Raw genomic sequence first — 15,435 nt, 5'->3', positions numbered from 1 at the left:
ATAAAACTATCGTCTTGTCTTTGCAATAATATTGTTTCCACCTAATGACAAAAATAAAACTATCCTCTTGGATGCCACAAATCATTAGTCCTAGAAGGCTAATAAGAGAAGTCACAAATCAAAACAATAGGAGTAAGAATAGGAATAGGAATAAGCTTAACGTCTAAATGAATGCTCAACTTAAATGTACCCTAAACGGGAGCTTATAAAACACATGATAATTTATTAGTTATCTTATCAGTTCTCACTATGCCCACCATTTTCACCCAATACTAAATTTAATTTAAACACACAATATGTCATCTACAAACAACAAACCTCACCTTCATCTTCACCTACAACTCTCTTTATGTACACATCAATAATTCAATATCTGTTGCGTTGTGTTGGGTCACCTACACACACCCTTGCTCTGACATCCCACTCGCAATTGTCAAAAATGCAGATATCACTGCACCATGTATCAATGCCCTAACACACACACAAATTAAACAGCCATCAGTGACACTGAAACCGACACTGACACTGACACTGATACAATAGGACAAAATTAGAGGTTGTTTGATAGTTGCTGACTGAGTCAGAACTGACAGATAAAATATCTTACTCGGGACTTTCTTTCTGATAACCAAATTCGGCTGCTGTTTTTAGAGCTCGTTGGTACGTCTGTTTAATTGCTTCCTGCCATTTTTGTTTTCAACAACATTTTAACAAAAATAAATAAATAAATAAAAACTTAAACTTCATACATCTCAAAATAAATCCAACAATTTTCATTTCGAGTTTTCTCATAAAATGGGAAACGAATGGTTGTTTGTCATTTCGCATATTAAAAGGTTGACCTATACTTTCGCATAAGTTGGACGAAATTGCCCCTATAAAGAAAAAAAAATAGAGTGAGAAATTGTTTCTTGCCTGTAGTTTAGACTCAAAGTCCTCGGGTGCCCAGTTCAAATTATATTCTTTTAGCTCAAGCTCACCAGCAACAACCTGAACAATTTTTATACAAAAAAAATAAATAAATAAAGATTCAATTCAAAGAAAGTAAAATGCCATTTTAGATAAGATCATAACACGTAAAATTACAGGCATACCCCTCCTGTTCCAGCAGCTATGGAAGGAGCAATCAAAACATTGGCCCCTTTCAACACATCCATGGCTTCAGGTGTACATGGCATGTTGGAACCTAAAAAACACATATGAATCGTGATGACATGTCATGCGTAACAAATGTGGGGCCCAAAAGAATTTAAAAAAAAATGAAAATGAAAATTACCTTCAATAAGTATACGACAACCAGAGTTGACCAAAGTAATGGCATCATTATGGTCAATTTCATTTTGTGAAGCACATGGAAAAGCAACATCACATCTTTCATTCCAAGGTTTTGCTTCATCATAATACTTAGCACGTGCATAAGTTTTTGAATAATCTCTGAATATAACAAATAAAAAAAAATTAATAAAGAAATATGAATAAATTATAAATGAAGTTGTTTTGTAAAGGAATACGAGATTATACGAACCTTAAAGTTCTATGTTGTGCTTTGATGTCTCTAAGGAAAGATAGTTTCATGAAATCAAATCCATCTTCATCCACTAAATAACCTTTGGAATCTGTAGAAAATTCTTAACTTGTTAACTGTAATCTAACTGCCCGAAGTTCCATTTTAAGTTGTTATCTACCTGCCCGACCTGCCTGTTTTTTTTTTCATATTTAGAAATCAAGAACTTGAAGCTTAATTACCTGACACAGTTATAGGAAGAGCACCATATGCAATGAGCTTCTCCAATACATGCATTGCTATCTTTCCGGACCCACTAACCACACATCTGGAAACACAAAATAAAACAAAATTATAATCAAATGCAAGAAATAGCAACGTACTTTCATGTATTTATTTATTTATTATAATATTATAATTTAAATCATCCTAGTATAGTTAGGTGTCAAACCTTAGTCCTTTGAGTTCTTTATTCATGTCTGCTAGTATAAGTTGTGCAAAAAAAACCTATAAAAAAACACACACACACACAAGTTGACTAGTCAAACTCAAACCGTTTTCTTCATAAATGCAACAAATTGCATAATCTCATAATTAGAGAGAGAGAGAGAGAAAGAGAAGGATTACGAGTCCATAACCCATAGCTTCAGTACGCAAGCTAGAGCCTGACCAATTAAGACGTGGGCCCGTGAAACTTCCCTGTGTAATCATATATATAAAAAAAAAAAAAAAAAAAAGAATACATTTTGTATTAAGACATAAGTTTAACCAATTATAGATATAATAAACAAAAACAATAAAATAAAAATAACAAATCATCACCTGAGAATGTCCAGCTAGGCGTCTATATTGACCATAAAGAAAGCCCATTTCACGGGTACCAACACCCATCTCCTCTGAAGGAAGATCCTGATATTTTAACAAAAAAAAAAAAAGATTACATTTTTTTAGAATAAATGAAATTTAGAAAACATAATTGATTTATTAATAGAAAAAGAACCTTATCGGGACCCATGTAACGATAGAGCTCATCCATATAGCTCTGGCAGAAATGCATAATCTTACATATATAAATTACAAAAGAAGTTAATAAAATTATTAATAAAAATTATAGTTTTGTGTAAAGATTAAAGACAAGAGCTATAACCTACCTCATTGTCACTTTTCCCTTTTGGATCAAAATCACTTCCCCCTGATGCTCCTCCAAGTCGATAAGGAGATAATGCAGTTCTTAATGTCTTTCAAATGAAACATAAAAGAAAGAAAATGTCAAATCATCAGATGTTTAGGGTTTTGGGTTTAGGGTTTAGGGTTTAGTACCTGTTGAAAACCGAGAAACTTGGCAATACTTAAGTTCATAGAAGGGTGGAAACGAAGGCCTCCCCTACATGGACCCAATGTCTGATTAAATTGAACCCTAAAACCTCGATTAACATGCATTTCACCTCTATCATCAACCCATGGAACTCGGAAGATAATCGTGCGTTCAGGCTCTAATAATCGCTCCATTGTGTTCACATAACTGTTGTAATTGGTCAAGGTCAAAATGGGTAATTCACCTTTTTCAATTTTGTACACAATTTACGAGCGTGTAAGCATTTGAATACACTATAGGCATTTAGTTTATTTCCCTTTTAACGATTCTTTTTTGTAATTGTACGCATGTGGCCTCTTAGGGATTGGATTTTAAACCCAAATCGACCCGTTTTAGTTATATGGGTCAAAACTCAAAATTGGTAGCTTTAATTCTCTAAATATCAAATGAGAAAACTCAAACTCACCCGGAGTTTTTTGAAATAACTCTTTCAAGAGCATGAATAACTTCTTGCACAGACTGTATGAACTCAAGCTCATTTGGATCTCTTTTTAGTGCAGCTTCAACAATCGATCCAGCTGATTTTGACATGAGAGCTGTCATAAAAGTTAAACCATCAAGAAATAGCAATCTACTTTCGATTTTTCTCTTATTAAGGTATAATTTTTAACCAATTGTAAATAATGTATATCCATTTACAACAATGAGAATTGGTTTGTATTTGGATGAAATTAATATAATTGGTAGACTTTTCAAAGTAGAATGTTGCTATTTTTTTTTCATTTAAGAGACACCAACCTTTTACATATATGGGCTTATCAGCAATGATCTTATCTTTAGAAGCCATTTGCAGACGAAGAGCCTCTTTATGAAGCAAACTGTTGTTATGTTCTTCTAAAGCACTCATTTGCATATTTCTACTTCCTTCATTTCCGTAAGGATTTCTTCTATGTTTCCTACCATACTCCCTACAAATCGAGCAAAATATCCTTGTTGTCCCTTCTTTCACATCAACATAAGCCCATTTATACGTATCAGCCCATTCCTCTCTCCATCTTTTCACCACTTTCTTCTTTCTTTTAGCTGGAAGTGATTTCAATAGCTCTTGATCTTCACTTTGAAGGTGGGACACAATTGCCATGTTCTTGTTCTCTTCATGATCATCAGCTGAAGATTCTTGTGGTGGAACTGTAATTAAAGGGGTGTGGGAAAATGAAGGGTCATCATCACCAGGCCCAATTTCTAAATCAATTTCTCCACCGAGTTCACGAACCACAAGATGATGTCGTTGTTGAATCATGCTGATGTCATCCATTGCAGAATTCATCTCTAACCCAACAACTGGAAGCAACATTCAGCATCACAATTGTGATCCACACTCGGTTTTCTTACCTCTGGAGAAGTGAAAAGAATCAAAGATACAATCTTTTTAGCTAAATGAAGATCTGGAAACATTTTATATGCATAAGGAATTAATCATGGAGAAAATTTTCATAATCAAGCTACATCAACATTGACTTAATGAATACAAAACTGAATGGATGTATTCACTGATTGTAAGCTATGAATGTGTTTTGAAAGTGATTATTTGATATCCCTTATTTCTATGTTATCCACCTTTTCAATTAGAAAAATCAGGTGCCAAAGCTAATCCATTGAACCTATCATTTGTATGAATTAAGGTATTAGTTTTTAGTGTTTGGTAACCTACTTCTGCCTATGATAATCAAATTATTTAGGAGTCAAGTAATCAATTTGACTAGCTGCTGTAAAACAGATCATCACACAGTAGAGTAATATACCTTATAGAATAAAAAACTGAACTTTTCATTTATGTAACCATATCATATGGTTTTACATTAATTGGCAACGCATATCATTGATCCATCTTATAATTGATCCCCATTCTTCTAACTTTTCTTAATCATATTTCAAAATCGAAACATCCAGAGACAATTTCAGTCCAGGTAAACTCTCACATAGAAAATATTATGAATCAAAACAAACAATTGCATAAACCCTAATCATATCTTCAGGTACAATTTCAATATCCACCCAATTCAGGATTCATACCCAATCGATTCTCACTTCCTTCCAATTAACAACTAGTATTGCAAACAAATTAACTTATACGAAGAAACCGAATTTGGGGACTTACCTTACTATGGTTTGACTTCATGAGTGCTGTATGTGTACCTAATGAAAAGGGTGAACTGCGTATTTAGGACCTTGATCATACATTTTCTTCGGCTTCGATCATAAGAAATTGAGAGGTATAAGCATGTGTACGAACTAAAAGATACATGAACCCTAGATAATGTATGAAAATTGAAAAGAAAGATGGCAACTTGTTGTTGTGTGATGATCTATTGGGTTATGGAAGAAAGTAGAAAGTGGGGTTATACAAGGAAACAGAGCTGAAAATAGAAGGACGAAGTAGAAGAAAGAATATGGAAGTAGTAAAAAAGAAGTAGAAAGAAATGGGGATATATGTGAAAACTGAAGATGAATGGTTTACTTTCATCAAAAACACATGATATTCAGTTCACTTGCCCTAAAAACTTATTACAAAGTCAAATGTCAATTGGGGATTTACAGAATTTTAAAGGAGGATATTAAAATTTTCTTTTAAATAATATTTACAAAATTTGTATTCAGATAAATGAGGTGTATAAATAAGACAAGGAATAAATATGTAAATTTTAGGCGCAGGTAAGAAATTGGAGAATATCTTAGATTTTCTCATCAAGCCATGTCTTTTTGCCAAGTCAGAAAAACATATAAAATTAGATAATTTATCGAATCAAATTATTTGTTATTTTTCTTATGGTGTTTAACTGTTTATCATGTTAAAATAATAAAATTACATGAAAACATTCACATATTAATAATTAAAATATATTTTTATTTGCCTTCTATAAAAGAATACAATCTATATTGATACAAATATCTTTATTCATACATTTTTATAAGTCCACGAATGGAGAAAGCATGAAACATAACATATTGAGATAAAACTAATTTGGTTGCATTTTTACTTAACAAAAACTATTAATATTGACAATTATTAGCGTTTTTTATATAAAAATTATCGATCTTATTATTATAATAAAAATACAACTCAAATAATTATATGGCAGCTATGAATATCTCATATATGTGTAGATGTATACGTATGTTGTTTATGTAGTGTAATGCAATTATTGGTATTATTTTTATTATTATAATGAAAAACTTTTTGTTATTCACTTAATACAAATAATTGATGTTACTTTTGTATTTTAACTTTTGTGGAATAAATATTCTTCTACTTAGAATTTAATTTTATAGTATATACCACACTATCAATGAGTTAGAGGGTGGTGGGGGATTACAATGAACTTTATGACTAGTTTACGATTCTAATTAGCAAATCACACACACATAATCAACAATAGATTGATAATGTCATTTCAAAACTTCCATATCACACAAAGTAGTCATCATAATAGCAACCACTGTAACTTTTTTGTACTCAATAAATGCAACAAATCCACCCACTCAAAAATGGCCGAGATCGAATCTCAATAAGGTAACCCAAAATCTATCTACCGAGTAATAGCAGTCCACGTGTGAGTTGCGACTTCACACTTGACAAACAAATGCAATAAATTTTCCACATGCTCAGAACATACAAGATATAAGATTGAAGCCACATCAACTGTTTTATCAACCAAGTTTTGTTATGCAGGAAGTCAGTTCGCCAAACCCCTCCAAACTATAATGTTTATTTTTTGCTACATGAAACAATTCCACCTTGTTTCACCATTAGTATATTCTAATAAACTTTCTAGTATCTTTAACCATGAAATCAGTTGACCTGTCTAAACCCCAACCCATCTATCATCTACCCTAATCTTGACAAAGTCGTAAATAAGCTCCAACAAGTCATGTAGTTGTATCTTCTCAATACCACCGTGAACACTACGCCTCCATCTACAATTCCACAAGTTATTATCCTTTCTATCTCTAATCAAACACTCCTTATTAGTCTCTAATGCTAAAGTTCTATGAAATCGATTTTTTAAAGTGATATCTCCAACCCACCGATCGATCCATAATTTTGTTTTATCACCGATACTCAGTTTTCTTAGGGTAAACAAGAAAAGAATTCATTTTGCGAATTGACGTAACAATCTGATGCCAAACTCTGGATCCTCGAACCCAAGACTCACCAGACCGAAAACCACCATCCTTATTGTGTAAAGCTTGCACAACATTAACCCATAACACACCTTCTTTTGTAATGAATCTTCATTTAGATTATGAATCAATGTCAAATTGAACGACTTAATCCCACAAATATCAATCCCTTTATTTCGTTTTCCAGCCAAGACGAGATCTCATTTAGCCCAACACATTTGTCAAGACTCAAGACTCATCATCTAATCCCAAAAAAATGACTCTAAGCGCTTCCAGGAATATGTTTTTTATCTACACGGAAAATCAATATATATATATATATATATATATATATATATATATATATATATATATATATATATATATATATATATATATATATATATATATATATATATATATATATATATATATATATATATAAGTTCCTATTTATCCAAGAACTAAGACATGAGCATGGATCGACAACATGTAGAGAGCATATTAAGTTTCCATTTATAATTTTTTTTTTTCTAATACTAATCCACCAATTTTCTCCAATCTTGAACTAGCCATATTTTTCACCAACTTGTATACCTAATGTGACACCCACACTTTAGAGCTAGGAGTTTCGGAAATTAGGAAAAGTAAACATGTTACAAATAATTATTTTGATGAAAAAAATGAACAAAATGATGAAAGCATAATAGTATTTAAGCGATTAAATTAATTAAAATGGGATTAATTATAACTTTAATTAATTACAAGGATTTAAAAGAAACTTAAATGAAAATAAATAAATAAATAAATCTATATATCTATCTATAACTATACTATATACTATTTTGTAAAAGACATTTTTCTTTTCACGACATGTATTTGAAATTCTTAAGATTTTTTAGTTGTATTTTTAATAATGATTATAAATTAATTAATTAATGTTAAATAAACGTAAAAATAAAAATAAAATATATATTTAAACATAAAATAATATTATTTAAATTTAGTTAACAATACTAATTAATTCTGATAAGTGGTTTATAATGAATACATTAAGGTGATTTTAAAACATTCTATATGAATGGTCCGTACAATAATTTTTTTAATAGTAATTTATAATATATATATATATATATATATATATATATATATATATATATATATATATATATATATATATATATATATATATATATATATATATATTACGATCCCATCAAAGCATTCAATATTTATCGAAGAGTTATAGATCTTGAATGGAATAACTCTATAGTCACTAATCATGTTCATCAAGAGAGTCAGTCGATGATCTGATACAAAACTAGTAATTGCTTCGACAAATAATATTATGGAAAATTTCAAGTGACCATCAGACACCAAAACTTTGTCAAGTTTACTTAGTTTTTTTTTTTTTTTTCTAATTCTCATAAAAGAACCCCCCTCCCCCTCCTCATTTTTATATCGTGTAAAACCGCTTGCATAATAAAATCATTACAATGATTAGCTGAATTTTGAGAGAACGCAAAACCAAGTCTCTCAACCGGCTCCCTTACTACATTGAAGTCACCAAACATTTAGCAAAATCATCTCAAAGCATGAATGTTTATCATGTAGCATATGAATTTACAAAATACACATTCTCCTTCAACAATGATCATATTGTTAATACACATGACATCTGGCTTACGAAAAACTGAAGGGTTCCATAAATAAACTAACCCATTCAATTTTCTACGTGCACTACTACAAGCGTAATCTGTAACACCACATTTATTTTTATCCACGATCGGGATATCCTAAATATAGGATGAAGCATGTTTTGGTTGCAACCAAATCATCCTAAACATGAAAAAGTATAAGAATCATCATAAACAAAAACATGTGACAGTTAAAACTATATTACATAATTTGTATGGGATCTCACTAAACCTAAAATTTAATATCCCTCAATATCATGGCATAACTATACTGTCTCGGGAACTATCTATCTTATGGTCATCATTTTCTAAGGTTGTGTTTGATATTGGTCTGACTGAGTCAACTCAGACCATTTTGGCTGAGTCGCTCAACTATTTGTGTTTGATAAACACTTTATGATGAGAATTGTAATCGAGATTTAGAAAGCAATCATGATTATATGAATGAAAAGTATGAACACAAGGAGTAAATATTAATCAGATCTTATATTGATGAAGAAACTGATTACAGACTTAAGTAGAGAAATATGCGAATGACTAGTGAATCACTCGTTGAATCAATCCTTTCTCTACTTCTAACCTCAGTCCCTATTTATAGGAAACATGAGTGTACAAAAAATATACTAAGTCCTTAACAATACGCTTTGCACAAATGAAGACTTAGTAAAATAATTAACATGCGAAACTAAGAACAGACACTTCGACTTTTACAATTTCTAGACTCTATATTCTCCCCCTTTGTAAACAGTCGAAGCTATTCAGTTTGTGAGATTCTGAACAACTGAGTGCATTGTTCTACGGATTTCTGAATACCAAGTGATGATCTTTTTAAGCTCCTTCCTGTCTCCTTCATTATTATTTGTGCAATTATTCATACGAACAATGAAATTTGTATATTTGCGAAGTGGTGTATCTTTCAATCTCTGAGACTTGAAACAAAAATCTTTTAGGCTTCCCCTTGGTGTCTTTGCCTGCGAAAACCATGCCAAAAGGTTTAAGGCATATCTCCCCGTCTGCAAACTTCTTCAATTCTGGTTGAGGCAATGTTGATTCCCAAGGATCTGTGACTTTTCTTCCAAGGCCTGATGCGAGTTCTTCATCAGTTAACGCCAAACAATCATAGTAGTTATCTATGAATATTTTGATATGTGCGAAACCAAATCTGAACACATCAGTATCATATCCTTTGAGCTTGTTTTCTTCCATGTCCTTCAGGATAAGAGCCACTTGAATGAGATCATTTAGATTCATTAAGGGAAAGTCAGCAATGGTAAAATCGAAAGGCTTGTTATCTGCTCGGACAACGAAATATCGAAAATTTTGAAGCATGTTCTCGAACATTTCATCCTTCTTGATAGTTAGCACTTTCTTTATCTTCATCAGAGACCAAACTTCCTCTTGATCCTTCGCAAGTACAACATGAAATCTGATTTTCATGTAGGTGTATTCATCAACATTTTCAAACTTTTCACTGATCTTGTACTGCGCTGTGATAAACATCATTTCGTTTATCGGGAAGTCAAGTTGGCATCTGTCTGAATTCGCAACATCATAACTTCTTCTAGGCTTTTTCTCAAAATCGTACAAGTGATTTCCCAAGACTTTGGATTCAATGGTTTCGAATGAGTACAACTTCGCAGGATCACCCTTATTCAAAGTTGGTGGATCATTTGCTCTTTGCCTTAGAATGCTCTGAATCTGTCTTTGTTTTTCCATTTCAGCTTCAGCCTTTGCTTCCTTTTCTTCTTTCGACTTTTCATAGGCCACCTCTTTACCTTTTCCAGTATTCACTGTTTGAGGTTTCGCACTCGAACTCCCTCCTTCTGTTGAACCAATTATAATTCTCTTAGGAATTGGCTTTGTAAATGGCTTTGTTGTTACTATTGTTGAAGGAATTGGTTTCGTGAGTACAGGAAAAGTTATTTTAAGTTGATTCGAATGTAGCTTTCCAACGGTTTTTGCATCATCCCCTTTACTTCCTTTTCTTTCTCCCCCTTGCACCACTGTGAAAGCAGGTGGGGCATTCTTCGGTAAAACGGAAGTAAAATTTGTTATTGGGGCCAATGCCTTCTGAATAGCTTGCTCCAAAGTATTGACTTTAAGCGTTAAGAATTTCGGAGTCAGAATTGATTGTTGAGAAGGCTTCGAAACACAACTTTTTAATTCAGTCACCAACTGAATTAGTTTTGCGAACTGCTCCTTATCTTCTTTGTGCTTGGCTTCGATAACTGGAGCAAGTGACTGATAATCAGTGACAATCTTGGTAAGTTCTTCAGCAACAACATCAACACGTTTTTGCACTTCCAAGTTTTGCGAATTAAGATCTTGAAGCTCTTTTGCAATCTCCTTCTTTAACTCCTCAACCTTGAAGTTGACATCTTCCCTGACCTTCTTCACGTCTTGTACAAAAAGAACATATCGTTCTTTTGTAGCAATTGTCAGATCTTTTACAACACCATCAAAAGATTTCCCTTGAGCTTGAATGCGAAGCTCATTATTCTTATCAGAGTCGTCAACTTTCGCAGCTATTCTTTTCTCTACAGCTTTGATCATTGTTTCAACCTCCAAACCCGATATAGAAGACTTTGTATCAGAATCAGCTTGTGATTGAAGGATTGCATTTAACTTTCGATTCAGGATTTTAAATTGCTTACCTGACATAAGCATATGATCAGGGATTTACTCCTCCTCTGAATCAAAGTGTAAAGCTTCAAATGTTCCTCCAAAACCTCCTCCTTCGGTTTCTTCATCAGACTGAGCTTGCGAAGGTATAGGTTGTGGTGTTTCAGGGGATTGTGATGGAAACAATGTAGTGAAGGGATGTTGTAAAGGATGATCAAAGAAGGATGATGTGGTTATATTTGTATTCGGGAGAATGAATGGTGGTAATGAAGTAGATAGGTTTTCAGATGAGATGGGTAATGAAGTAGATAAAATGATTGACATTGTAGTTTCGACACTCGTGATAGGTGTCCCCATATCAGATACGTTAACAACCATATCAGAAGTAGGTACCTCCTCATGAACTGATTTGGTAATGACTACTTCGAGTGGAATGGTTGTTGTAGTGGATATTTGCGAAGTAATGGGAAGAGAGATGTTTACCATTGGTGCAGTTGATACAGGTGGAGTCTCAGGAACCACTTCATCTTCTGATGACTCATTGCGAATAATCATCTTCCTTTTCTTGTACAGCTTCTTAGTAATGTGCTTCGCAACATCTTGAGCAACTCTTTTCTTTGACATAGGAGAAATAGGAGCCGAAATTTCTCTAAAAATAGCCCCCTTACTACTCACTTCAGTTTTGCGAATAGTAGGAGAGGCAGTCTTCTTATGTGACAACTTGTGAAGCTTCTTTAAGACCCCTGACTTAGTCGGTATGATCTCCTTCGCAGGTTTGGTAGAAGGCTCAACTTTCTCAACCTATTCAGCCTTTGATACTTTTGGAGATTCGTGTTTTTCCTCCTTTTGAGTCTTCTTCTTCTTCTTGGATGACTCACCACTGACTTCAAGTAGCACTCCAGTTTGCACATTAGGATCAAAAGTCTTCATATATCAAACTAACACCTTGTGAGTAGAGGACACTTTGCGAAGCATTGCATCAGGAATTCTTGCAACACTTGTGAAGATATTCGCATCATCTTCAACAGCTTTGGGAAATTGATACAAAGAGAACTTTGCGACATCTCCTCCTTCAGGAACTTGAATTCCTTCTTTCGCATATACTTTTTCCAAAATCAAACTTCAGTACCTTGCACAAGAAATCCCCTTATCAACACTGGTGTTTTCTAAGCTTTTGTTGAACTCTTTCCAAAGTTGAGTTCCATAATCGACACTTAGATCGTAGTAAAGTCCCATAACCATTGCATAAACCTCCATTCTTCCCCTGTCTAGACCGACACTCCTTCCGGTCAAGCATCGTAGAAAGATACCAAACAAGAAGTTCCAAATACATGGTAAGCTTGATTTCCTGAAATCACTTATCTTTTCAAGAGTGGGTTGATGTCCCATCTCATTGAACATGAAGATAATATGTGATTTGGTTGGCTTAAAGAACGGTGGGTGATGAGGAATGTTCAAGAAGTCGGTGAACATGTTCTTAGTAAGACGAACCCTCTTGTTATTCACCAGGTTGAAGGTTATCACATCTGTTGCATAGTTGTATGACGCAGTTGATGCCGTCGTTAACAACCAAGTCATAGGAACTGGGAATGAACTGAACATAACAGTTGACAATGCTGATCTTTTCAGTGCAACGATCAACATATTCAATTCTTCTAGGTAAGATGAGACATTCGGATCAACTTGGAAATTTATGCTTTGAATCTTCATGAGGGACTGTGAAATAACTTCTTCTGTGTTTGATTGAGTAGCAGCCATTGTTAATCTGAGAAATTTCTTGAAAGAAAGATTAGGGCTTTTTGTTCGTTTGAGAATTTTGAATCGCGTAATGATTCTCAGAAAATATTATCCCTTTATATGTTAATCTCAAAGATGAATCGTTTCCAAAAATAGAGTAGGCTACGTGTTCCTGGAAACGTGAAATCAATAGCCGTTGTAATGATCATGCCCCATAAAGTGCCTTGAAACTTGGGCCAACGGTTACTGGAAACTGTTCGTGAGTACAACTATGTAAAAGAAGACCCTTCGGTATCGAGGTTGGGCTCTTTGTTCATGGGATTTTAAACAAAGTCATTTACCAGTCTTGCGAAATCTTCAGCCTAAGTTGGTATTACTTAGAACCTCAAGGATTTCGTGAGTGCATGTGATTCAAATAAATGAGATAAGAAGCAAGTTAAAAAAAATTTAGGATTCTGTGATGTCAAAATTTATTGACACAAAGCAGTAAAACCCCGGGCAAAGGTTACTTCATTAATTACCAAGAGAGGTAATCAATTGCTTTCACATTTTCCCGTGACATACAATCGAATACTTATAGAGAAGTATCGAAGGGCTTCTTTTATAGGCTTAATATGGTGGTTTGCGAATTTCGTTACATATCATCCTAAACATAAGGTGAGTAATTGTAACCGAAATTACTTGTTTGAACATTGTGTTCAGGAACAAGATTGCTTTGGATTATTTTTGAAAAGTGACAAGGATTTCAGATATATACTCACACGGAAATTATATTCAAAAAAAATTTAAGTGTTGGACCCTGTTGGGAAACAAACTTCGTGGACTTCGAAAATTTGATTAGGATCACTCATAAGAATGAATATAATTTGGAGTATATGAAATATTAGGTACAGAAACAAGTGTTTCGTAAAAATATGGAACATAGTTCCCCGTCAATTCCTTAATTTGTGAAGTTTGTAGGTTTCACTTATTTCACGGACTCATGAAACAATATCATTAACACATAATGATGACATGTCTAAATCACGATTGGTTTGATCAAGTGACCTCATGGACATGTGTTTTTGTGTGTGTATCGTGTTAAGAAATTTTGTGATGAAAAAGATTGGTTATAAGATCAAATGTACCTCTGTTATTTGTGGACCAAACAGAAAACTCTTTACTCATTTGAGAAGACTAAGGTAGCTCTTTTGACTAATGTGAATATAAGCCTGATTTAGAAGAAATTTTCATAAGATAATTTCATTAAGGCTTTCGTTTCTCACACATAGAGTCATATGAGGCTTGGGTCATCATGCTGCAACATGTTTCTAGGGACATCCTAACTAGTACATAGTTGAAAGAAATGATACCTTCCCATAGAAACATAAGCATGACCTCTTCGCATTTTGCTCTTGACTAATACTAAAAACACACAAAACTTAAAGAACAAAGTTAAAAGAAAAATATTTTTGTGATTTTGTATTTTTCAAATATAAAAGAACAAAAACGAAATCTAATTTTAACAATCTTAAGAAAATATTTTTGAGTTTATATTTTTCGAAAATGAAAGACAAAATAAAAGAAAATCTTTTTGTTGTTTTTGAATTTTTTTTTTTCAAAAAATAGACAAACAAATGAAAATATTTTTGGTTTTTCGTGTTTTTCGCAAAGCAAAAAAGAATAAAATTAAATTGAACCTCAGTTACCAAATGTGCGAATGCGAAGCCGCTTAACGCACAGTAACTTCTGAATGATTCTGATTCAGAGCTGTTGAATGGACCTTTCATTCTTGAGTGATTGATTTTGGCACTGAATTCGCATCGATCATCCCTAAACCTGCTAAAATTCTCACAAATGATTTTTCATCAAGAGGTTTAGTAAAAATATCAGCAAGTTGTTCAGTGGTTTTAACAAAATGTACTTTGATATTTCCATCTTCCACATGATCTTTGATAAAGTGATATCGAAGAGCAATATGTTTTGTCTTTGAGTGTTGTACTGGATTATGACAAATGCGAATTGCACTTTGAGAATCACACTACAAAGGAATCTTTTTCATATTTATAGCATAATCACGAAGTTGATTCTGAATCTAAATGATTTGCGAAGTGCAAGTAGCAGCTGAAATATATTCAGCTTCAGCAGTTGATATAGCAACACAAGTTTGCTTCTTCGACTGCCAACTCACCAATTTTCCATCCAATAGTTAACATCCACCACTTGTACTTTTTCTATCCAAAGTACATCCTCCTAGATCAGAATCTGAAAAAGCTTGAATGAAGAATCCCGATTTCGAAGGATACCAAAGTCCTAACGAAATTGTCCCCTTAAGATAGCGAAAAATATTTTTCACTGCAGTTAAGTGAGGTTCTCTGGGATTAGCTTGATACCTAGCACAATTACATATTGAAAACATA

The 15,435-nt window shown here is 33.2% G+C and overlaps 1 protein-coding gene across 2 annotated transcripts; it reads right to left on the bottom strand.

Annotated features, from left to right (window-relative positions):
* Nucleotides 1-145: 145 nt before the first annotated feature.
* Nucleotides 146-5,346, bottom strand: LOC111906865 (uncharacterized). Of its 2 annotated transcripts, none has more exons than XM_023902645.3 (16): nt 4,978-5,346; nt 3,618-4,264; nt 3,286-3,415; nt 2,825-3,026; nt 2,656-2,742; nt 2,505-2,564; nt 2,327-2,413; nt 2,132-2,203; nt 1,956-2,011; nt 1,747-1,832; nt 1,526-1,616; nt 1,277-1,434; nt 1,095-1,186; nt 916-990; nt 608-681; nt 146-471 (listed from the first exon to the last, which is right to left on the bottom strand). In XM_023902645.3, exons 2-16 carry the CDS (start codon nt 4,171-4,173, stop codon nt 396-398), a joined length of 1,902 nt encoding a protein of 633 aa, XP_023758413.1. In that variant the 5' UTR covers nt 4,174-4,264; nt 4,978-5,346; the 3' UTR covers nt 146-395. The 2 variants fall into 2 exon arrangements, with proteins under 2 accessions (XP_023758413.1, XP_023758412.1); XM_023902644.3 differs by having other exon boundaries at nt 3,618-4,213.
* Nucleotides 5,347-15,435: the final 10,089 nt, after the last annotated feature.

Source organism: Lactuca sativa, chromosome 4 (genome assembly GCF_002870075.4).
Source record: "Lactuca sativa cultivar Salinas chromosome 4, Lsat_Salinas_v11, whole genome shotgun sequence".
NCBI lineage: Eukaryota > Viridiplantae > Streptophyta > Magnoliopsida > Asterales > Asteraceae > Lactuca > Lactuca sativa.
This window is presented reverse-complemented; position numbering and strand designations above follow the sequence as displayed.